At 43.3% G+C, this 25228-nt stretch overlaps 1 protein-coding gene across 1 annotated transcript; it reads right to left on the bottom strand.

The window, feature by feature from the left end:
• Positions 1 to 913: 913 nt before the first annotated feature.
• igfbp3 (insulin-like growth factor binding protein 3) lies at positions 914 to 22543 on the bottom strand. The gene is made up of 4 exons (XM_056378433.1): positions 21646 to 22543; positions 17853 to 18103; positions 14619 to 14738; positions 914 to 5329 (listed from the first exon to the last, which is right to left on the bottom strand). Exons 1-4 carry the CDS (start codon positions 22007 to 22009, stop codon positions 5204 to 5206), a joined length of 861 nt encoding a protein of 286 aa, XP_056234408.1. The 5' UTR covers positions 22010 to 22543; the 3' UTR covers positions 914 to 5203.
• Between the last annotated feature and the right edge of the window lie 2685 nt (positions 22544 to 25228).

Raw genomic sequence — 25228 nt, 5'->3', positions numbered from 1 at the left:
AGTTTTATGATATCCTGTTCTCCAAAGGTCATTCATCTTTCCAACCTCTATTAAAGATAATCCTGTGAACTAATCATTCTTTGTTGTGCTTACTTGATTTATTAAAGGCAATCAGTTTCCTAAATCCTACTGAGTAAACACAACTTTTCACCTTAGTCAGACTAACCTGTTTTACTTAAGTTGCTACAACTTGGAACAACTTCATGAAATGAAGTAAACACAGCGAAATTTTAAGTAAACTTTACAAGTGAATATGAACTCAAAATAATTTACAAGTAATAGTTATATTTACTTTTTCAAGGCAGTCAGTTTCCTAGATTCTAGGAAACTGACGTAGTTTCGACGAAGTAAGCTCAACTTGTCACATTCTACAGTGAATGAAGATGCATAAGATCTCTAAAGATAATTCATTAAACTGTGCCAGGTGTAAGACAAAAAAAGGAACATTTATGCATATGTAAGAATTTGCCCTTGTTTCTATCTACTAAACGATTTTCATCTAGAAAAAAAAAAATGCAGATAAAATGCAGATATAAATAAACATAACATACTTTGCTAAGAAATGCATATTCCTATGTTGGAAAAATGAATCTCCTCCAACTTTTTGGATGATCCTGGACGAATTTTTACCTTTGGAGAGATTAACTTTGGAAAAACATAACTGCTATTGTATTTTTCCAGACTTACAGTTTCCACTATTATATCTATACCCACTATGTATATATATATATATATATATCCATTGTAAATTAAGGATATATGATGTTGCTGTTAGCTACATCTCAGTCACTGCTGTTTGTTATTGTTGTTTTGTTTCTTTGCTGAGGTTTGTGGATAGATCCAATAGTTATTACTGATTATTGTGAAATAAAAAGAGATGGAAACAAAGAAATCAAACCTCAGAGACAGTGTCTTAAAATGTGTTCACTTTTTATTTAAAAAAAGACATTAAATACAAATTATATCTTGAATCAAAATCATTTCCTTTCTCTGTGTGACTTCTAGTTTAGTATCATCAAAAGCTTGAATCAAAATAACTCTTTGAAGGATAAACTTGAAATAAAAAACAAAAAAAACAAAACACATTTACCCGTGAACAAGAGAGATTCTTAACGTGACCAGCAGGGAAAAAAATAAAAAGTGACATTATTACAGGAGTGTGACCCTGGCTCTGCAACTAACAGACTGAGGCTGGGATGGCCGGGTGTGTATGGAGAGAAGTGACTTAGTGAGAGGTGAGAGGTTCACTGGCCTTAAGAGGCAGTGAACTCAGATGACCGGAAGAGACCTGAGTGCCTGACTGACACAGATTCTGCCCCCCCGAGGCTGAAACTCGCCTGCTGGGGCACGGAGCTTACAAATGACACTGCTGAGCAACAGAAGGAAAAGGTTCATTAAAAAATATAACATTCATTAGTGATTATATTCCCCAAAATACACTGAATCATATAGACTTTACTGTGCAATCGGTGAGTCACTGAATTGTTCATAAGAAAACCTAGTTTGGATCAGCTTATAATTCTTTTAGATAAATAATTTTTATTTTTAAGTACTGTACATGATGTCTAGTCAGACACGTAGCTGGCCAGGAAATAATAATAATAATATATATAAAAAGACACACTTACAAATATCAGGGAGGGAATAGCTTAAACATATTTGTATGTATGTTCCTCCCCTTTACATCAAGTCTTTGAATAGATGGGATATAGCACCAACAGGCTGGTTGTTAAGTTGTTGCTGTCTATTAAAGGAAGTGTACAGCCGATTTTCATGCTACCGAGCTACTGGGCTACCAAGCATTCTTTGTCGGCACTCTCTCCACTTTTCAAGTCTTTACACAGGATGTGGGAGAGCATCGGGCAGGAAGCTCCTCAGGGAGGACCACGCCTCCTCCCTCAGACCCCCTACCACTTGTGTGAATGCATATTTGGTGCTGTGTCCACCTTGTGGAGATTTGTTGGCATACGATCATACGAGCATTTTTTTTTTTTCAAAGAAACAAAAACAACAACAACAACAACAACAACAACAAAAAGAAAAAAGTTGCATTGAATGGAAATTTCTGAGGGGAGTTTTGCTAAGTTTGCTGTCAGAAGTCCTGGTGTAGCTTCGTTTTTTTTCTTTCTCTCTTTCTCTTTCTTTTTTTTTTTCCTCTCAGGTTATTATTGTTTTCTTACAGTATCACACTGTTTCATCTGACATTACCTCGAAGGAAAGGTATGCAGATGCAGATAGGTCCAATTGTCTTTAACTGCATGCACTGACGAGTAGCGGCGCAGCTAAAGTGCTTTAAGTGCTTGTGCTTGAAGCATAAGGGCAGCTGGCACCTGTGGCAGGGCAAGACGGTCACACCGAGCTCGCCCCGTTTAAACAAGTCTACACCAGGTTGCACCACTGACAGGAAGAGGACCAGAGGTGAGCAGGGTGCTGGAGGGGGGGCTGCTTGGGTTAGTGGGTAGGAGGCAGGGACAGGATTAGGCACATAGACGCAGACAAGGACAAGGTTTTTGGGGGTAAAGACATATAGGACTGCAGGACCTCAGCACCGAAGCTTCATGACGGACAAGGGACAAGGACAAGGACGGAGCGAGGGTTGAGCTGTAGTGTGCTTGGACACACAGCACCCCGGGACATGGGTGTGGACAGGAACAGCAGGGGGCGGGAAAGAGACAGAAGACAGACTAATCTAACCAAACTGTTTCCTAACACTGTAGGGCAGCGTGTGAGCAGCTCAGAATAATACCTCACCAAAAACCTGTCTGAGTCTGAAATACTTGCCTCCTGTCAGCTTGAAAAGCGGCTCAGAGAAGGTGCAGTTAGCTTGGATCCACAGGAATCACAATGGATTGAATCAACAACTTAAGAGTCACAAAAAAAGCATCAAAATGTCCATGGAAACTTCTCAGACCACGACTGCAGTTTAGTGTTGGCAAAAAAAAAACAGCTAAACACGACCTACATATGTTGTTCATTCATTTAGCTTTTTCTGTCTGTTGCAAACTTCAAATATAAAGAGCTAACCTCATAAGGTATTTATTAGGTGGCCTGATAATCAGACTGAATTGTATGTTTGCATTATTGTTTTCTTTTTGGGAAATGGGGTTATATTGTATTGCAAAACCACTAATACGATTTTACACCTTAATTAGCAGGTAGAAGCAAGTTTTTTCAAACCCGCAAAAAAAAATGGACTCCTTTTACACCGCCAGATGAGGTTCCCGAAAGGACACACACAACTGTAGGGAGCAAGAGCACGCACGCACACACACACACACAGACGCAAGGGAGGAAGAGTAAACTGCTAGCCGCCGTGCAAACTGGTAAAATGGATCCATCGGGGCCTCCGTGCAAGGCGCTTTAATTGGTGATTGTTTTTAAAACTTATTTCGGGGCTGCAGCTCACTCTTTCATCCCTGAGTGCAGTGTAGTCATGGTGTTTCTGGTGTGACAGCACCGTGCTGACAGGTGACAGGTGTGTTTACAGTGTTTGTGCTCTGAAAAATGGAAAAGGGGCGGCGAAAAATTTGCGTGTTCACCCGTGGTGTTGTGTTTACATCAATGCCGATCGAGCCGAAGCCGATAAATACCTGCATCTACTGCAGAGTCATTTGACCCCGGTGTGACTGCCGATTGAACCCTTTTCCATTGCTGACAAAAGCCTGATGTTAGCGGGTCTTAGTGGGTTTTTTGACCAATGGAAAAGGGGCTCTTGTAGCGACATTTCATGGACACTCTGGTGGCAGATGCCAAGAAAATGTTTTGGTTTAAACTAAAGAAACATGCAACTTTAAGAGTTGTTATTTCTATAAATCGTTCGGGTGTGGGTTGTTGAAGGAAGATGATGACTCCATTGATATTCCAGCTCACAAAGCTCCTCAAATGCTGAGAAGCCATTGATGAACACAATCAACCAGTGGAAAAACGAAAGAGATGAAGGTCTGGAACCAGGCCAATATTTTGGCAAAATCTGCAGCTTGATCCATGTTGGTCCATCCTTTCAGTTTGTTCCTTCACAGCAGAGTCCATGTCACACTATCCACACTTGGCAGAACTAGTGTACTTTACATTTAATGTGAAGCTATCAGCCAACGAATCAACAGCGAAGAAGTGGATTGTGCAGCAGGAGCAGTTTCAGAAGTTTGTATGTTTTAATGCTGGATTTTTTTTTTTTTACTGGGTCATCTTCAAATCATTTTTAACTGCTGTAAATCCAAAACAACTACAGCCGCTGTAGCTACAATTTTCTTAGAGCCATGTACATTTTCAAGCTTTCAATACTCAGAGGGTAAGTTTTCAGTAAGGTATTCCTTTAGTCGAGGACCACAGAGGGTGGGGGAGGGAGAAGGCTCAGAAAGGTCGATGTTTAAGGCACTGTAACTGCCTCCGTTCCCTTCCCAGGGAAAATCCAGAGGCAGCAAGGAGGGCCTTTTGGTGGCCATCATGCTGGACAAAACATCAAAGCCTAACTGTCCCATAATCCTTCACTTCAAAATGGACCCTGAGCCAGAGAGTGTTTTTGTTTTCTGCATTGTTGAATGGAGCGGGGGCTCGGGATGGGCAGTCTGACATCTCTAAACTGAGCTTACAGTATTTACACAAATAAAGCATCCGCTCACTCATGTCTGTGTGAGCGGATGCTCACGTTACGTTACATTTCGTCACGTAGGTGCTCACACATAAAGACACACGCAGTTAGCACACACACATGTACAGACAGACAAACACATAGAAACGGTGGTGGTGCGGTTTTTTCAGGGTCAGTCACAAACAAAGTCCTCTTTAAAGTGAGTGGAAAAGTCCCTCCTTCCTCTCTCTCTAAAAGAATAGTGCAGATGATAGGATTCTCTCTTTCTTCCCCTCTTCTCTGTCAGCTTTCAGCTTTATCGTTTTTTTTTTTTTTTAAAGAAAGGATAGAGGTTCCCTAAGCACAGGCCAGATAGCTGTGATGGACAGGAGTCTTGGCCGGTCGCAGAGGCTGTGCTCCACCCTTTCCCCCCTCCCCTCCCTCTCTGACAGAAATGGGACCTGAAATCAAAGGTCCAGAGCTCCTTCAAATGTTTACATAAAACTACATGCAAGAGCAAAGTAGGCCCTCTTTCTTCCTTCCTTTCTTTCTCTCTGTCTTTATCCCCTCTCCTAACCCCAACCCCTTTATTCACTGTCTTCCTCTCTCCATCCACTCGATGTCCCTCCGTCCCCCTCATTTGCTCTCCAGGTTGTAGCACTGCGTCTCGCCCCGCTCCCTGCCATCCAAGCCGGGCAGAGGCTGTCCGTATTTGTCCACGCACCAGCAGTATCCCCGCCTCCTGCCTTTGGACGGACGGCACTGCAAAATGAGGTGGAGAAAAGAAAAAAAAATTATTGGTGCTTGTTTGCTTTTTACCAAACATATTTGACATGCAGAGATGAGCGAGAAGGACTGCACAGACAGGTGACGGACACATGATCGTCACTCGACTCGCTCCAAAGACCAGCATTTCCAGGGTGAGGAATTATTCTCCTGACAGCTTTATCAACACCGCCTTCAACGTGCATGTGTGTTTTATAACAACACTCAATCTCTCTGTTGGCTTTTAGATTTTGGATGACTGTCAGGAGGCCGAGTTGTGCCTCAGCAGAACTCCAATAAGACAAACATCTCATCGATCATGGACAGGAACGCTCTGCTCTGCTGCACATAAAAACTATCAGAGATAATGAAGATCAGAGCCGGAAAGCTTTGTCCATGTGCAACCAGCATGCTGCAGAGTTTGTCCCATACATGAGCTGTGGAGCAGTTTATTTCTCAGGCGTTATGTGCTCCTGACCGGTGATTAAAAAAAAAGCAGATCATTTTGATAGAGAGGGGCTGGGAATGAGTGAACGAGAGTGAAGGAGTGTGAAGGTAAACATGGAGTTGCTAAAATATTTGCCAAGGCCAGATGGAGGGCTGCAGGGAAACCAGCGCTGCTATTCTGGGAAGCTGGCAGACACTCAAAATCATCTGGAGCTGATTATGGCTTGCGCGTGCACAAGCGAGCGAGTGTGCATGTGCGCACATAAACACACAATCTTTAAACATGTAGGTGCACACAGAAACGAGTCGCATGCACTGTGCACATACGCGTACCCCCCACCTGCTTCCACACATGTGCTCACACGCATGTACGCAGTAATATCAGATGTCCCGCAGGGGGCTGGGCTTTGTAGAGTGGCAACTTTATGAGCTCCATTTGGGGTACACATGAAACGACACAATCAGTCAGGCCAGGCTAAACTCTGGCTCAGAATAATCCTCCTCCAACCCATTGCCCCAACCCCCCCCCCCCCCCCCCCCCCACGGGGGAGTGGTGACAGATCGGCGAGGTGAGCAGCCACAGCCGAGACACGCTTGTCTCTCTCTCTCTCTGCAGTGCAGTACAGTAATGTACTCCATAAGTATATATACATAGTCCTTTTATATATTTAAGCCATTTACTACAAACCTCTCATACTTTATATCACAGCCAATATAAATGCACTTTTCTGCCCTCCGCTGACTTCCATTCTTTTCTGTATGGTATGAAACTTAACTTAATATTGCAATAAAAGCACTTATTTCCATTTATTACAACAAATACCTCACAGTTTTGCTGACAACATCACCACAAATGCTTTAGATTTTTGTCACTGTTTTCCATTCATTTCTGTAGGATGTAAAAATCAATTTGCAGACTCGCAACATCAGTTTCTTTTGTTTATTCGCTTACTTTGCAAGAGTTAGATAAGATGATCAATACCACTCTCATGTCTCTACATTAACTGTGGAGCTCTAGCCACAAGACGATTAGCCTAGCTTAGCATAAAGAAAAGGAGCAGTTAGCCTGGCTCTTACAAACACCTCTCAACTTCACTAGCCTTAAGTACCTAAATATAAAAACAATAATTTGTGGTTTCTTGTCCAACAACAGCCTGCAGCAGTAACGTCCAACAGTCTTGTTACAGTAACCACAGTTTATCCACCGCACACTGTTGTTTGTTAAGAAATATTTCATTACATTACAGTGTATAGCTCCCTCTGACTCCTTTGGGAGATATTTCCCAAAATGTAGTAAAGTCAAACCACAGTTTCCCACACGGTAACCAACTAGTTTAAGTTGCCTTGACTTTAACCAAAATGGTGGCATATCACCCAATATGACTCATTTCTAGAGCAGACACACACTATCAAATGACACATTTTGCCATTGAGAAATGAGAACATGCCCATTCTCCATCCTGGATGAACAGCGTGGGATTCAGAGCACTTTTTACCCTGCAAAAAAAGACTATAATTTCTAAACGGCTTATCCGATGTGGATGTAAACACCCTCAAATTAAAGCTGAAATCAGCACTTTAATCTCAAAGTCATTGTTTAATTTAAATTCCTACACCCAGAGGGGGGTGCAGAGCCAAAACAAAACTCTCCTAATACTTACAGACTGCATCGTAGGCGGCTGTGCAGCGACACCGAGGAAGACAGACAGACAGGCTTTAGAGTGTGACCAGGTGTCTGTTTCCGGCGTAGTCAACATCCACGTGCAGCCTGAGTGCATGATCAAAGGCAGCTTTATAGAGACAGAGGCCTATTAAAATACCTCGCCAACTACTACTGCAGCAGTCTGGGGGCAAGTACGCAGGCCAACACGCCCCGTTCTCACACACTCACATCATCCAGGGACTCTTTTTGATGAACTCAGTTTTCCTCCTACCTACATCTCCTCGTCCTCCTCCTCCTTCTCCTCTGTCTCACTCTGTTTTCTCTCTCTCTCTCTCCTCCCTCCATTCCCCCTCATGGTGCCATCGTCTGAGTCTGCGGCCAGCTTCTATTTTAGCCCCGACCCAGCGGACGAGTCTGCGGAGAGGAGCTTAACATTGTGTTCCTCTGCTCTGGTTAATGATGATAGAGTCCTGCATGTGCCTGGTGTGTGTGTATGTGTGTGTGTGTGCATGTGTGTGTATGGGAGGGTTGAAAAGCCAAAGGAGAGGCGGAAGGGAGAGGAAGAGCAAAATGTGCATGTGTGCATTCCCCTGTTGCTTGGCTACCTTTGAATTTCCGTTCAGTCTCTCTTTCATCTGTGAACTATTAGCAGTCATCTCAAGCAATCCTTTCTTTCCTGCTTCAATACACACACACACACACACACACACACACGCAAACACACACACACCAACACACTGTAGGACAAGCCAAATTTCCACTGAGAACTGGACGTCACTTTACAGCTTCCTAATGAAAGACTTGTAGAAGTAACACTGAACACAAAGCGACACTGAGTTTAAACTTTTTGTTGTGGAAATGTCATGTTTTTATACATTTTACACAATTACACTGTTCTCCTTTTAAGGTGTATTCAAGTCTATTTGACCTCTTCTACATTGAGCAATGTGGAACTTGGAGCATGTTTGTTGATGGTGGGGAACTTTTGATTAATGGTGCAAATTCACATATTGCATATTATTTTTTAAAAATTGGTAATATGATATCAGGTGCTGTCCACATAGCGTGACCTAGATTAGTTAGAAAAGACACAAATACTGGAAACAGCAACCAACGTGTTGTTTTAACACACTGAGTAATAAAATACAGTACGTCTGCTTTGTAGCGTCCATGTTGTTTCCACGTTCTGACTTAAAAGCACAGGAACACAGCGAAGTCTGAAGAACGGCTTCCCAACTCAGGAAATGGGAACATCCGAGGCACAAGTGAACGCAGCATTACTTCTGTGCAAAAAATGATTTCCAAAGTTCAGCTGACGTTAAACACATGAAGTGGATATCTGGTAGGAATCCCTAAGACTTTGTAAACACCATAGGTTTGGAAGAGAGCCACACGGTTTGGCCAACTCAAAGTGATGTCTCATATTAACTTTGGCTGAACTTTAGTCTATAATGTTACAATATATATTTTCTACGTTTACTCCTGGCATCCACACTACTCCTGGATTTTCGAGCCTGTTTTAGGCTACATTCACATTACTACGTTTTCATTTAGACGCATCTCTTTTGCTTCGTTTTCACCTCCCGTCCCGGTTTTTCCGAGTTTCCTAGCACCAAAAAACTGAGACTTTTGTAAACGCTGCTGGACCCATTTCAGTTTGAAAATTCCGGGCTTGTGTTGTAGTCTGGAGCGGCTGACCTTGGTGTCTTTGCTAGCAGCTGTTGTTCAGTTCAATTCTGCATTTTAATGCTACAACTTCTTTGCTGTTCCTCGTTAATAGTATTTTTTACAACTAATCAACTGCAGAGTGGACAATCTGCTTCCTGTTTACACCGGCTTGCACGTGATCGCTCATGTATGTATGCGTTTTCAAGTGTGATAGCACGGACGGAGATCATTTGAGATACGGAACTAAAATGGTCGTCTGGTCATCTGGTTGTCGTTTTCGAAAAAATGCTGTTTTCAAACGAAAACATAGTAGTGTGTACGAAGCCTTAGTTTGAAAAGTCCAGGGTTGCATTTTAGTCTGGACGGACAGAAACTTTCCTTCGGGAACTATGATGCAGATACTGTCGTTTTCTTCCTGATTGGGTCAAACTGCATCTGTTACGACGTATTCTTCCCGAATTCGTGGATTCGATGGATAATACTCCTGGTACCTCTATAATATGTTGTCATAATTGCTTTGCGACGACTCTCAATCAGTGTTTCCACCACCAGGACGGTCCTATACTCACGTGTTTACCTTCAGTAACAGTTCTACCTCGTCATCGGTCCAGGTAGAGAAATCTCTAATCATACTTTTCCTCATCGCTGTTCCTTGTTCGTATTATTTACTGCAACTAAGCAACCGATCTGTATCAGTCTTAAATCCAAGCTAACTGTAGTTGTCGTGCTCACTGCAAAAGCAGGCCACAAACTTTTCAGAGCAACTTTCAACAATACATAAGGTGAGTAGCTGATACTCAAAACACAAGTCATGACTGATCCCAGCACCCTGGACCACAGGGTCTTAAACCCGGGTCAGCGCAGACCTTGTGCCCTATATTCTGAACCTCTCCGGCCCGGCACTGGCCCTGCTTGGTCCACATGGCTGTCACTAAAAAAGCCCACTTTATCCACCCCACGTGTTCATAATGCTACCTTTATGGGGTGTGTATACATGTGTGTTGTGCATATGAATGCGTGCGCTTGTGATCCAGGTCTTCATAGCTAATAGCAGCGCCTCTGGGCTTCACTGACATTAAAAAGAACCTGGTCTGACCACAGGATAAACACAGGCTCATAAAATGTAATGCATGTGTGTGTGTGTTTGTGTATAGGGGCACAAGTATATGTATTTGTTTAAAAAAGGTGCATCTGTGGTTGTGTTTGCAAGTGCACCAGGAACAGCTGCAGGATATTAGTTTTTCTAAAAAAATAATAATAAAAAAAGTGAATTCAACTCCAGAACAATATGTTTGTTTTAGAAGTATGGAGCCACACAAACTTCAAAATAAGAGCCTAAACATTACTTTACACAAAGTGCAAAGAACAGGGATATAAGTAATGACTGGATGTGGTGAAGAGATACAATGTGACATGAAGGGAAGAAGAAAATCATTTAAATTGGACAGGTGATATCTCTTTATTAACAGAAAATTGATCAGTGATGGTCTGACAGATCATTTATCAACTAAAACTACCACATATTTGCATATTCAAAATTCTGTAATACAAGTTGCTTCTTTCCTCCACTTCATATCACCATAAATTTAAAAACAATTTTATGATCTGGGCTTTGCAAAGTTGTGATTGATAAATTGCTGCATATACTGAAGTACAAACATGAGGCTTTGCAGGAGTGTAAAATATAATCTGGGCTCAAACAAAAAGAAAAAAAGCTATAACAATCAATAATGACAGTATTATTAGGTGGAGATCTAAACATATTATGGTTGGGTATTAAACTTTGAGTATACAATGAAATTTGTCCATAAAATCAAGCATGGAGCAGAAATGAAAGTTGGGGTTGAGAGTTCAGGAGAGTGTTAGTGACATATCCTTTGATATTCTTCATCTGCATCACAGTTTTTATTTCTTTATTTTGGCAACTCCTTGCACAGCTGCTCCTGCATTTCAGTTTGTTGTAGTTAGCACAATGAATAAAGGGATCTTGTAGAACATGTGTTTGTTTTCATAGTGTTTGGTATTAGTGCCAAAACTCAGGTATCGTATTTTGCATTGATATTGAAAAATATTACTCTCCCCTAAATATTATGCAACAGCCATGGCCAAAAAAAAAAAAAAGGACTCCATATCCCCCAGCGAGGAGGAAGAAGGGATGGATTAGAAATCCAAGGAGCGAGCAGAACGAGGGAGAGAGACAGAGTGAAAATAGCTGTCTGAGTCCCCGAAGGTTGGCCAGTTATTATAAAGCCATTGTGGTCAGTGTGTACGTTTCCACAGATCCTTCTGAGTCACGCTCAATAAGTCAGCCCTTATGGGCCTGGCACTGTCAGGACCCAGGGAGGGAGGGAGGGAGGGAGGAGTGAGGGAGGAGGGATAAGGGTTCGCAGGCACCTGGCTCACATCCTTAACCCACTGCCTCTTCTTCCTCCTCCTCCACCTCCTCCTCTCAACACATACACATGAAACTCTGAAAGAGTACACAGACAGACGCAGACACTGTCGTCCCATTCACAACCCTCTGCTGGGTGATTCCTGGCCAAACAAGGAAGGAAAAGCCAGGTGGGCGGAAGGGCAGGACAGAGAGAATGATGGAGCGGGCAGGCGGGACAAAAGATGGGTGGACGACTGTAGGCAGGGCACAATGGGGGTAATGATGGGTGGGTGAAACGATGAAAAAGAGAGAGAGAGAGAGTGAGACTTTGAGGGGTGTAATGAGTGGGTCAGTGTTGGGCATGCACGGCCTGAACTGGGATACTGAGCCAATTCATATAACTGCTGCTAAAAATAGGTTTCTCTGTAGCTGGAGGTAGAGCTAACCCTGCTCAGACTACTCCTGCAGGCCTGAAGCACTCACATTACCCACAACACACACACACACACACACACACAAACATACATGCTTTTTACTCGTGATAACTGACCCATAAAACATTATTTTACCCAAAATCTGTAAATATAGCAAACAAATAGCAACAAGTATTCCGATGGGATCAAAACATTCCTGCAGCATAATTTGAACAATTTCTGCAACTTTCTTTAACCGACAATCATGTCGCATTGTCCGCTTCACAAAGCAATTGACCAATCGTGAGAAAGTGCAGGAGGTACAGTTTTTTCTCTACTTTAAATGCGCTCAGACGACTCATCAAGTTCATCTTGAGCCAAAATATGGTTAAACACACTGTTTCTGTAGCTTGCACATTGGTGACTAGCTTGAAGAACAAAGCCATAAGTGATAACTGCAAAGAGAGCGACAGCGTGAGGCCAGAAAAATGACTGTTTGCAACACATCATGTGGAGTGGACAGCGAGGAAGCCAATTATGCTGCAGGAGTAGTTTCTATTGTCGTTTTCGATCCTTGTCTTTTTGTTGTGGGAAAACCTGCCACCATTGGACTCCATTGTAAACAGCATGAATCTAATTTGACCACATAGTTTCAGTTTTCAGTTCAGAGACTTTTCCAGGAACCCAGAAACCCTACAGGAACTCTGGACTTTTTCCCTGCATCTCAACCAGATGGACTTCTCTCCAAGTTTTAGGTCCTAACCGCTAAAAAGTCCCCACTCAGGAAGCAGGACTTTCTGGTAGCCCAGGCTGTTGGACTTAAAATCACTTACTGTTTCTGCAGCTTCTACCCAACTGCAAACAAGAAGTGGCTGCAGTTACAATCAATATCCGGTATAGGGAGGAACAGGGATTTAGCAAGCAAAGAGGAACTAAACTGAAATTTAACATTTGCTGATTGAGGTCAGTAAAACAACCACAAAAAGAAACACTTCTAGCTCTTAAGGAGCAGTTGAAACCCAAACCTGAAAAAAACATACACATACACTCCTCTGTAAGTCTCAGACAACGACTATATGTAGTGTTTGGTCATGTGTGAAAACTGTTATCTAATCTGTTAATCCTCAGAACAGCAACACACACTGTTTCTGAGTATTTTAGTTTCTGTTGACCTTTCGTTTCTGGAACCTCTTGGTTGAAATCAAGATTGGTTCTCAGTCACTTCCTGGTACTATTTGGTGGATAAGGTCCATATGAAAGATGAAACTAGCAGCTTTAACCGTCCACCTTTCAACAGTCCCCGACTATACGATATTAAAAGATTTTGGCTGGAGAATCTGCTTGAAGATACCGAAACAGCTTGTGTGCTCAGTCCTTCACCCCCACCAAACCACCCCACCCACCCCCTCCACCCCCCATGCTTGCTCCCTTCTTTTCACAGTATTGTCACCCTAGACGGTTCACACGGTCTCCTCTTCGCTGTGTTTCCGGTCATAAATCTCTGCAACACACCGTGAAGGCACATCCCCTCAGATGGATTTAACACAACACCCTGCACCCCACCGGCCCTCTGAGAAAGGGGTGACAAGGGCTGGCACACTGCTGCACGTGCACACACACACACACACACACACACACACACACACACACACTTAGACCAGAACTGATACTTTCCTGGTAGGTATTTGTTGATGAAATCCAGTAAAAGAACAAGGAAGAGTCTGATTTTAATAAAAGTAACAATGAAACCGCACTTTGGAGACTTTGGGGAAAGAGTGAGGTAAGAATCTGAGAGGATGATTTTATTCTGTGTGTGTGTGTGTGTGTGTGTCTGTCTGTTATGGCTCAACGCTCGAGTTGGTCTCTGACTCATGGTGCTTGTGGGGTTTTTTTGGTGACTCATGCGTTTCTCAGAATGGGATTCTGTGGAATCCCTCCGATAAGGCTCCCAACCTCAGGAAATGGGATGGTGGTATTTATTTGACACGCTGTATGTCTCTCTCAGAAATACCCCCTCCCATCCACGCACTACCTTCCCGTCTTGCCACTCCTCCCCTCAGGTCAGCACATGTCACCCACCAAACTACTCCAACAAATTTCAGCTTCCTCGTTTTTTGGGGTTTTTTTTTTTTTTTTTTTTTTTCCCCGTCTCGCAAATGAGCAGGCTATGGGTGGCCCCGAGTCGGCTGCACCACGGACAAGAAAAACTAAACCAGTGACAGCATGTTTGTTTTTTTTACCTCACCAACAGCACCCCACACCTACACACCCTCACCAAAACTACCGCCATCAAACAAGCGCCATACATACACTCCCCTGCCGCCACATCTACTGTGCCACACACACTCCCAGACCACATTCTTACATCCCTACCCCCCACACCGCACACCCACAAACACACCTGACCGACTTCATTTCCTGTGAGGCATGAGTCAGACGACTGCAGTGCATTTACTGGAGTAATACATGGTTATTAGCCATTCTGATAATATAGTGTTGATGTCGCTGTCAAGGCAACCTGAGCTGCACAAAAAAGGGGACTGTGTATGTGTAGGTGGGTGGGATGAGTCCGTGAGGATTCTTTGGAAGTGTTCAGGCATGCGGTGGGTCTATTTGCCTGTCCGCAGGTGTGTGTATGTTTAAGTGTATGTTTAAGTGTGTGTGTGTGTGTGTGAGACAGACAGTGTGTAAGAGGAAGAAACAGCAGGGAGAGCCATTCACCTGTTTTTTCTTGTAGAAGCCCTTTCTGTCACAGTTGGGTATGCGGAAGCCTCTCGGGTTGAGCACGTTGCTGATTTTAAGACTGTTCAGGATGCTCTCCATCTCCCGCCGACATGGTCCCTAGCAACACGGCAAACACACCCCAACGACACCAAAATTACACACTCATCCTTACACAATCACAGAACACGAAGAACATGAGAAGTGTTCATGCAGTCTGAGAAGTTTATGGTAAACATTACAGTATAACAGTATAAAAGTTAACCTCCTGCACCCTACATTACATTTCCCCCCACTGTATGATCACATATATTCAGAATCTGCCAGTTCATACACACCCTTTCAGATATATCATGCTTACATTGAACAAAACTGAAGGTGGGCATAACTTTTATGGCTGCAACATCACACCAAAATGAAATATTCTAAATATCTTGTGCATAATTTTATGCAAATATCCTGAAATTTGTGATTTTGGCTAAAATTTCAAATAATGGTCTGTAAAACTGAATCACTGTGCTGCATTGAAGAACTCACTGTTTGGTCCATATTGAACAGTTTTATTCCCCAAATGAGACATCAGTGGTACCTTCTCTAACAAAAATGTTCAAGGGTGTGTAATTTAAAAAATAATGATGTTTAAATGACACTAGATCGCCTAAAGGGACCTGGTGGAGTTTCTGACCACAAATTGCTCTGTAGAGCAATGTTTTCATGAGAGATTCCCCTTACTGTTTGTATCTTGTGTTTTTCCTGCACGTGCACACCACCTACCACGGGTTGACAGCGATAAGCATTTTTGTCAACAGCACAGGGCCAGGGTGGCCAGCCATGTGCTATGGAGAGTCAGTATTCTGCAGAGTTTAATTCCAACAAAGGGGATTTCACTGATGAGTCTTTTGATTTCATGTCACTTCTCTTTTATCAGCTCTTGAAAAAGGCATAAAAAAAAGAAAACCTGCAACCTGCTGGTTCTCCATGGCTTAAGCTACAGTATAGTTGGCCTATTAACACTGACAGATGGTAATAAGAGATTAAAGAGATAATAAAATAGGAGGTAATGAAGAAAAGAAGACAACCAAGCCAGTGTAAACATGTTTTTTGAGCTAAGACTCAGATTCAATATGTGTGTTAAGCCTTTAGGACACACACAGTGTGATTTTGGTGTGAAGCAATGAAAAAAAAAAACGATTAAAACTCCACCAGATACCTTTAAGTAGGTATTTGAAACATGATAAAGACAGGAAATTATTATCATTAAATTTAATGGCAGTAATTCATAAAGGCACAGAACCATCAAATACTGCAGTATGAAAACATTAAAAAACTGGATACCAAACCAGAAGCTGTCAAAAGGTAAATACTACAAGTTAGCCAGAAAGCTACCTAGCTAGCAGTTTCCAGCTGCTCATCACACTTTTTTTCACCAGTGATGTTTGATTCATGATGTCTGGGCAGATTTAATTACTGTATGTAGACTATAAGTTAGCTTGTGAGCTAACTAGCAAGAGGGGTCTGTCTGCAGACTGCAAGAGAGGGGCATAGGCTAAATCAGGCAGAACCACATGAGATGTCAAAAAAAGATCTTGCGATCAGATCGAATTACTGTATTAAGTCTGTTTCTCCGTGATTTCATAAACAATTGCTACTAATGCACATAAAGAGAAATAACAACTGGATTATAAAAGTAAGGTTTCATGAATAATTGCCACCACTCCACATAAAATATGATAAGCTGTAGGGTGATTGACGATCATCAGAGTGATCACTGATAGCTACTGCCTTTACAAATGTCAAGATGATATTTGGCTTTTTCCCATTAATCGTATTGTATTGTAATTGTTTTAAGTTATTATTATCGTTATTCGTAGTATTGAATTAATATTACATCTAATTTGCCCTGCCATAGTTTCACATATAATTGATGCGCACACACACACACACACACACAATCCGACCAGCTGAGCCCTGCTTGTTGTGTGTACATGATGATTAGACAAAGCGGAGAGTGACAGAAAGAAATAACATTTAGTTTGGTTTCTTATCCTGCTGCGCTTTAACGTTTTAAACAGGATTTTTTGACACTGACTGAGAGAGAGAGAGAGAGATGAAATAAACAGCTGTTTCTACATACCTCCTCCTGATCTCTAGTGAATATTGTGAATGCTACAATTAATTGATGCTTTATTTGTGATGACATTTTGTTTTAATAGCCAGCAAATGTGAAAAGTCACTCCGGGAAGTATTGGAGGAGTGACACATCCATATTACTACTGCGTATCCTGTCTGTCGCAGGGGCAGCAGTCTGTGCAGAGCTACCTGACATCCCTCTCCTCCATATATCTTTACTAACTATTATAGAGAGCCTCTCTGTTTGGACTGAGAGTGAGCTGCCAGCCACCGTAGACTGGTTAAACGGACCTGTTGCGTCTCATTCACGAGTTGGAACTCCTGTTGGTGCCGGAGCCTCCGAGTGAGATGTTTTGGATGAGTGCTTTTAAAACATATTCATTGGTCCAACAGCGCAGCTTTAGCTCATCAGCATGGCTGCCGAGCTTAAACCCCTTTCACGTTGGACCAGAAGGTACAGCAGCAAAACGTAACATGAAGTGGGCGTGGCATGAAGTGGGCGTGGTATGCAGTGGGCGTGGTGTGAAATGGGCGTGGCATGAAGTGGATGTAAAATGCAGTGGGCGTAACATGAAGTGGGTGTAACTGCAAGTATTGCAGCCTGCAGATGGATCCTCTTGTAACTAGCTAGCAAAAAAAAAACTCAGCAAGTTGAGACTAACAGTTTTCAGTCTCTCCACGACAGACTCTTGTTTCATTGAGTGAGTGTGTGATGTTAATGATTTCTGTTTTGGACTGGCCAACATAATCAAATTTTATTTTGTCTAAAGGTAAATATCGTTTAAAAAATACAGCAGCTAGCTAGCTCTCAAGCTAACTAGCTAGCTACACAGCTCATGATCGAACTAGCTAGCTCAAGAGCCACTGATGACATCATTTTATAGAAAGTTAGTCATTTATTTTATGTTATGTGGTAATTTGTGAGGGACCATTTATAATTTTAATCATACATTTGATTTATTCTATCATTTACTGTATCTATGAACCTCTGCCATTTGATAGATAGATAGATAGATAGATAGATAGATAGATAGATAGATAGATAGATAGATAGATAGCTAGCATGTGAAATGACAAATGTCATTGCCTCTGGGTGTGACTTACATACTCAGTCTCCCTCTTGCTCTCCAGGGAGAAGTTGTGCATGTCCATATTGGCTCCTCCTGATACGGACTCCACCTTGTAGCTCTGCGTCTTCCTGTTCTGATCCTTCTGGATCAGCTTGTTGTGCAGCGTAGGCCTGGTGTCTATTGACCCCCGTCTGTGTCCGCCCTTCACAGTCGCCACGCCGGGCAACACAGTCATCGTCTGGGTCACGTTGGCACAACCTTCTTCTACCTGATTTTCACCATTCTCTGTGTAGGGAAAGGTAAGGTGAGCGCAGTTTATAAACTGTTTCATACTCATTGACACATGTCGAAGTTGAAGTCCGATTGGTAGCTTCCGATTTGGGTTAGATTAATGAAGAATTTAGAGGCTGATTCTCTGTTTTTGTGCCACTAAAATTACGAAAAAGTGATCATATTAGAAATCTTAAAACTGTTTAAACCCACACACAGATTTGTGAAATCTATATTTTAGCTTTGTGAACAGCTTATTCTGCATTGAAACCACATTACACCATTACACTTCCACATGTCAGATCTGGACTTGATTAGGAGTAAACTGCAGGGACTGTTAACATTCTCTTAATCTTAATGTCCTATGTGCTCTGAATGCAGAAAAATCAGTGAAATCACTGATTTTCTGTGTTGACATATAGACTGCAGGCTTCACAGATTCGAAAGTGTCTCTGGGGTCTTCTTGTTAATCTAGTCCAGGTTTGACAAGTGTAAGTGTGGTTGTTTTTAACTTAGACCTGGTCTTATGTGGTTTTGATGCAGAAAATGCAGTGAAATTGAAAATGGTTGTTGTGTTTTCCCCCAAGAAATAAAGGATAATAAAGGATTCACAAATCCCAAAGGGTTTTAAACAATCTTAAGGCTTTAATTATGAGATTGTGCAATAATACTTTTTCACAGCTGGTAAATATAATTTATTTTTGTCTGAACTTTCCCCTTCAACTCTGAATCGGAAGCTACAAATCAGCATCATAGATTTGTTTTTAGTTTGCAGTTTTTATAAAATACCATGATACAATATGATGAATGGCTGCTTCTCTTGCACTTAATCCAACAGAGAATTCTAAGATGCCTTAAAGAGGCCTGTTTAAAACAGACGAAATAAAGTTAGCTCATTGCCTTGTGGGCTGTTTGGAGCCAGAAATGAAGCCAAGTAATAAACAGAAACATGACGATTTCATATCCACAAATTTCCACAGTATGCAGACCAAGAGATAGAGTCACAAAGAGGAGTCTAAACAAGGCTTTTTAAGGACGCTGTGAAGCAGAAGATGTTGTGTGTGTTTACATGTGTAGGTTGGGGAACAGGGGATTGGGCCTAAAAGAGGAGGAGGTTAGGGCAGTAAGAGGTACGGTGGGAGATAAGGGAACAGATATATTAATAGCCCGTGGTGCTGGCAAAGATTCCTGTCAAATCGGGGACCATCTGACCGAGAGGAAGAGAGGAGGGGGCTCCAAACACTCCTCCCTAATATAGGAGAGGACCAAACTACCCGCCATGTGCCAGCTGGTCTGCCACACCACCACAAGGCCACAGTCAAAGACGCTAACCGAGCTGGGAGACGACGTCCCCAAACAGGCAGGGGGGACGATGGGAACACACATGCAGTGGCTCACACACACCCAAACACAGTTTTAAACTGTTAACTCAAAGCAGATTTTGTGTTTGAGAGCTGCGGTGAGGGCGGCGGGCGGGCATGTAAGGGTGTAACTCGTGTGGGCAGGCGGGCTGGCAGCCCACCCTTTCTCTGTGACCACCTGATCAATTAGTGACGTGGTGGGGCTCCACAGGCTCGCCAGAACTTAGAATAATAACACGGATGTCAACAACAGCATCAACTGCGTCGACAGAGTGAAAAGGCAGCAGATGCTCTTTAACCCGATGCAGCCTCCACATGGTTTTCTCTTAAACTCTTGTCCACAACCGAGGACAAAAATATTGAGCCCTGTTTAAAATTCCTGCAAGAATTAATTTTTATTGTCAATATAAACTTTTATATAACCTTTCTAGGAAATCTGGGGTGTTTTAGATAAACACATTACGCAATTTGTTTGTATAATGGCACAGGGGTAAACAGCACAAACTGCGGTGAGGAGAGCTTGTTAATGTCTGGGAGGAGAGGCTGCTCTGGAGCTGGGGACTGATGGCGGTGGAAACCAGTGGGCTGCAGTAACACACTGCGACCAACAGGGGCGCTTGGGATCATTTCCCACCTCTTTTTTTCCCCCCATCTCGAGTAATGGAGATAAGTATGTAAATAAGCATGCATTGATATGTGTGTCTCTGCTGTAGTTGATTATGTGCTGCCTCACAGACCTGGGAAGAGCTATAAGATGGAACGATTTGCTCCCATTCAAGAAATAATGTTATTTTTGTCTTAAATGCAAATAGTGAGAAACAGATATAAAGTGAAAGGGAAGCAAAAAGTGAAATATTCAGACTAAATGAAATAAAACAGCTTGGATAAGTTGCTGATGCTCTGCAAGTGGGTGTATGCATGTTGTTGGATGCATGCATGTGTGTGTGTGTGTGTGTGTGTGTGTGTGTGTGTGTGTGTGTGTGTATGCATGACAATGTGACTGCTGAGTGCTTGCACACCACACATGACTGCGGCCAAACCAAATAACCAGGAAGAAGAAAACACACAGAGACGCTCCTGGAGGCCTGACGTCAGCAGTGCCCAAACACACAACTGTGTGTATTCACACCGAGGTGGCATGTGTGCCGTCTCACCGGTGTGAGCAGCAGGCATCCATTCACATGAGACACCATGCAAATGAGATGTCTCAATATTATTCTAGCATGCACAGAGGCAAATATACACTCATTAATAACGGGGCTCTGATTGTGTGTGTTTTAGTGTGTGTTGGCTGCTTATGGAGAACTCAAGAGAAATGACCCACTCCCCCTCAACCCCTGCCTCCCCCTCCCCTTCCCTTTACCACACAGCTGAGATGTTTTGGCCCACATGGAGCGGGAAAGCTGCAGCACATATTTTCATGCTGTGCACAAAAATCCATGAGCTTTACTTGAAGGAAAATAAGGACATTACAGAAGACAAGGACATGGTCTACGCACAGCCTCGGCTAAATACTGTATACTTACAGTATGTATGTGGCATTCCTTAACTATTGGTTTGAGGGAGCCAGGCTGTGTGTGTGTGTGTGTGTGTGTGTGTGTGTGTGTGTGTGTGTGTGTGTGTGTGTGTGTGTGTTAGGGAGAAAGAGAGAAGAAGCAGTGTTGCCCTTTCTTAAAACAAACAGTCTGCATATGCCCAAACGATTTTATTTTGCATTTTGCATAAGGACAAAAAAATGAGCACCAGGTGGGGAAGCAACGGTTGATTGCTGCGTCAACCTCCAACCACCAAGCTCATGGCTGCTGTTATCCTCTAAAAACTTTCAGGAGCCTATGGGATTTTGTTTAACCCGTGACCAGCACATCACTGTGCAATGTCAAACCTCCCCTGTGAAAAGCCCACGGTCAGGGTTGGTGTTTTTACACCGCAAAACAGCCCAAAACAATACATTTTCCGCATGTGTCTTTGTGCCTTGTATCTTAAGTGGATCAGTCTAAGCACCTTCATCTCATCCACTATCAGTACACCGCACTTATCAGTGTTTCCATGAACAGGGAGCTCCCCAGAGCTGGTCAGCAAAGAGCACCACCTCATGGGGAGAGCGCCTGTCAAATCCACCAAATAACAACACGCACTAAAAAAAAAAAACCCCAACAATAAACAATAAAAGAAGCAAATAAAAACATCGCTTTTTACCTGGTTTTTGTGCCGGTATGAGAATGCTGTTGAGTCTTTTGGACGGAGCGCTGGAGCACACTCCCCGTCCCTCCAGCAGAGCTTGTAGGGGTCGGCTCTCCCCCGGCTGGTGCTGGCAGGTCAAGCCGGAGCCGCAGCGCGCCGTGTACACTCCACACGCCTGTCCCTCGCCGAGGGCGCACGTCATGCAGCAGCCGCAGCCGGGCTCCCTCACCCGCTCCGCGCAGTCCTTCGGCAGGGGCTTGCACTGCAGGAGCGCCCCGGCGTCGCACGGCTCGCATCGGACCACCGGCCCCACAGTGCCGACGAGCCGGGCGACCGCAGCCAGCGCGGCGGCAAGACAAAGCATACACAGACCGGGCATTCTGCCGATTAAGCTGGTCACAAAGGGACAGTATGTGAGTTGTCACGTAGGCTTAAGGGGACTCTCTGTGACACAGCGAGCCGGCTAGCCTTCTCCATCTGTATTTTCTTTTACGCGAACTTCTGGTTTTATATAGGCGGAAAAAAGAGCCAACAAGTCACACCCCTCCGTATGAATAATGTAAACGGAGAGCCCCGATATGAGGGACCGCTACATCCAGTCTGAAGAGAGAGCTGCTCCAGCACTTAACTCTTTTAATCACGTATTATAATTTACAATAAATTACAGGTTGTTCATCTGCAGCGCTTTTTTTTTATGCTCAGGCTGCTCTGGAGAAAAAAAAAAAAAAGCAAAAGGTGTTTGTTTCCATCTTGAAATCTGGCCTCTTGTCACAAGACAGGCGAGTTATGAGGGCTGCAGATGGCATGTAGCTGGAAGGTGTTGGCTGCATTTCTCCTCACTGATCACTTGTATAGGTATTTGTATGTTACAGATAAGATGCAGATCTACAGGGAGAGAAATAAGCTGCACCAGGGAGGGTTTCTTCCGTGCTGACTGTTCCCAAACCTCTGGAGGTTTCCACACCACTGACTGGCCACATCCCCTGCTGGCACCAGTGGTATGTGAGTGAATGCCAATGGTAGTGTACCCCACCTCCCCCCCACCCCCAGCCACCCACCCCCACATGCAAAACATTCCTCTGGGCAGGTGTGTTGGTGGCCTCCATATTAACCCACTAAAACAATAATTTCTTTACATGTAACCTCTGCGTGAGTGTGACCACGTGCTCTGGGTTGTAGGAGCTGCAGTGTTAGAAAGCACATCACCATCAGAACAGCAGCCACAGCCGCTGAGCACGTGCAGACCAGACCGAATACTTGACCCCTTTTTGCCCAAATAGTTTCAGAAGCGGTGCTCACCTTTCACACACCCCGAGCAGACCTGGTGATTTGGCACTTTGCATGGCCCCCCTAAACCCCACCCCACACACACACATACACACACACACACACACACATCCCACGAGCAAGCATCAAGACCCCCTGCACCTTCTCTCCTGTACACCCCACCCCCACCCCACCTCCCCACCCCAGACACACACACACACACACCTCCTCTCCTCTCCTCCTCGACCCCACAGGATTTCAAATTATTAGAAAGAAAATGTTCAGATTCTGCAGGCTCAGCATCGCCCCCCTGTCCGGCATATCCTCCTGTTCTGCAATAACAAACGCGAGAGGGGGGTACACACTGAGAAAATAAAGCAATCAGTATCGGCCATTGTGTGATTTCCACCACAGAAGCAGAAAAAGTGTTGAGACTGCATTATGAAAAACAAGCAGAGGGTAAGGAAACACCCCCAGAATAGCAAGAAAGTGTCTACGGCTAAGATTAGTTTTCTTATTACTTGACATTTTTTCTCTATCTGCATTTTTTCACGTCTAAAATATTCAGCTTCTGACCTTTGGCTTGTTTATTGTCTGCCCGTCCGTCCAGGGTGATTTACCTAAAGCGGCCCTACAGTCTAAACTAATTCAGCAAAAAAAAACATTTGTGGGAAACTGTGCCCCCTTTGTAAGGATACAGTACACTCCTGGTTTATTTGGTCATACTATAAAGGTGGCAGGGTTCATTCTGATGTGCCGTTATTGCTGAAGATAGCTGCTGAACCGGCCCTCAGACAGCGTATAAACAGCCTAAATGGATACAACACTCTCACTTTGCTTGATTAGATATTGTGCAATGCAGGAGAAGACAGCATGTGGTAAAGGTCAACAAAGCAGAACATAACCACAACAATCACCTCCCCTGCACATCCAGATTTCAAGATTCAACAGTCAGAGCAAAGTATGTTGTAATTTGCCTCGGGACAGTTTGGGGTATAATAAAAAGACAAAATGAGATCAGATAACCGCTGGCACAAGCTTGCACGTCTCATTTCCCAAACCATATGTTTGACCCGTCTCCGCTGCAGTCTCAACAAACTGCAATAAGAGATACTATTTGTCTTACTCATTGATCTTGTCTTCATTTTGCGTCTGCACTTTTGTCTTTCACCCTCTTCATCTTCCCCGCCTCAAGCAATCTGATATTCTCTCATTATTAATCTCCCCTTCCTTTCAGCGTCTGTGTCCCCAGTCAACATTCCTCCAAGTTACGTTCCCACAATGCAGCACATTTCAGGCCGTAAATCATTAATTGGAAACACAAAGTCGGTGACAGTCCTCAGTAACACTGGCACAATGCGCTTTATAATTTGAGGTTTTGCGGGAACGAGAGGATCTGGACTGATTTATTTGTTTCCTTCTTCCTCGAGTGATTTGAGCAGCAAATTGCCTCGCTGTCGACATATGCTGCTCTTCATGTATGTGAGCTATACCTTCAGCACGGGCCGCGCTGGCTGACCACGTTATGACCTGCATATCACTTCATACTAGAGCAGGCATTTTACAGGCTATGCGCCATGGATCATGTTGACAGCACTGTTATTTAGTGTTTTGTCACTTGGCCGACTTTCAAGTGCATCACAATCTGCTGCAGCTGGTCTACAGTACGAAAGTGGGTCTTGTTTGGATGTTTTTGCCTTCTTAGTATCTTGGCGTGAAGGTTGAAAGTCATAGTCAGTTAATCTGACTGAAAATCTTAACTCAAGGTTGATTTACCAGCTTTTTTTTTTCTGCAGCTTTTGTCCACATCTCGTGCAGTTTGCTCTGCTGTCATGGAGCTTGCTCAGTTGTCATTGACCTCAGTAGAGACCGGAGAGACGACTGAGCAAACTCCATCCACAGATCAACACTGTGTACGTGTGGTTGAAAGTTGATAGAAGCCAAGAATGAATTTTTCTCTCTCAACACTTGTATTAGTTATGATAACATTTTACCCATCAAAGGAAATGCTGAGATCTGGGAACACGGTAACTTCGCTACACCAAAGTTCAATGGGACAAGAAGCATGAACAGTTTGGCCAGATCTAAACTGCTTTATTTTAAAGCAAAATGTAAAGTCAGGCCATCTGTAATGTCGTAATAATCATATAATAAGTACGGCGTGTACAGTAAATCAAAGTTGATGTAGTGTGATTTCTTTTTAAAACAGTTTGGATGAGTTTGGATGATAATTTTACAGTTCATCTTTATTTTCAATTCCAGATGAATATGGCTAATCTAACCTGTCCGAACACCTGACCACTCCTGTTTATTGTCACATAAGACTTGTTTT

The sequence above is a fragment of the Seriola aureovittata genome, chromosome 6 (assembly GCF_021018895.1).
Source record: "Seriola aureovittata isolate HTS-2021-v1 ecotype China chromosome 6, ASM2101889v1, whole genome shotgun sequence".
Lineage (NCBI taxonomy): Eukaryota > Metazoa > Chordata > Actinopteri > Carangiformes > Carangidae > Seriola > Seriola aureovittata.
This window is presented reverse-complemented; position numbering and strand designations above follow the sequence as displayed.

Excerpts from the sequence above, each read along its gene's own strand:
- igfbp3 (XM_056378433.1), bottom strand. The coding sequence starts at position 22,009 with ATGCCCGGTCTGTGTATGCTTTGTCTTGCCGCCGCGCTGGCTGCGGTC. Across the intron at positions 18,104-21,645 it reads CATACCGGCACAAAAACCAG|AGAATGGTGAAAATCAGGTA; the intron begins GTAAAAAGCGAT and ends TTCCCTACACAG. Across the intron at positions 14,739-17,852 it reads GCAAGAGGGAGACTGAGTAT|GGACCATGTCGGCGGGAGAT; the intron begins GTAAGTCACACC and ends CCGTGTTGCTAG.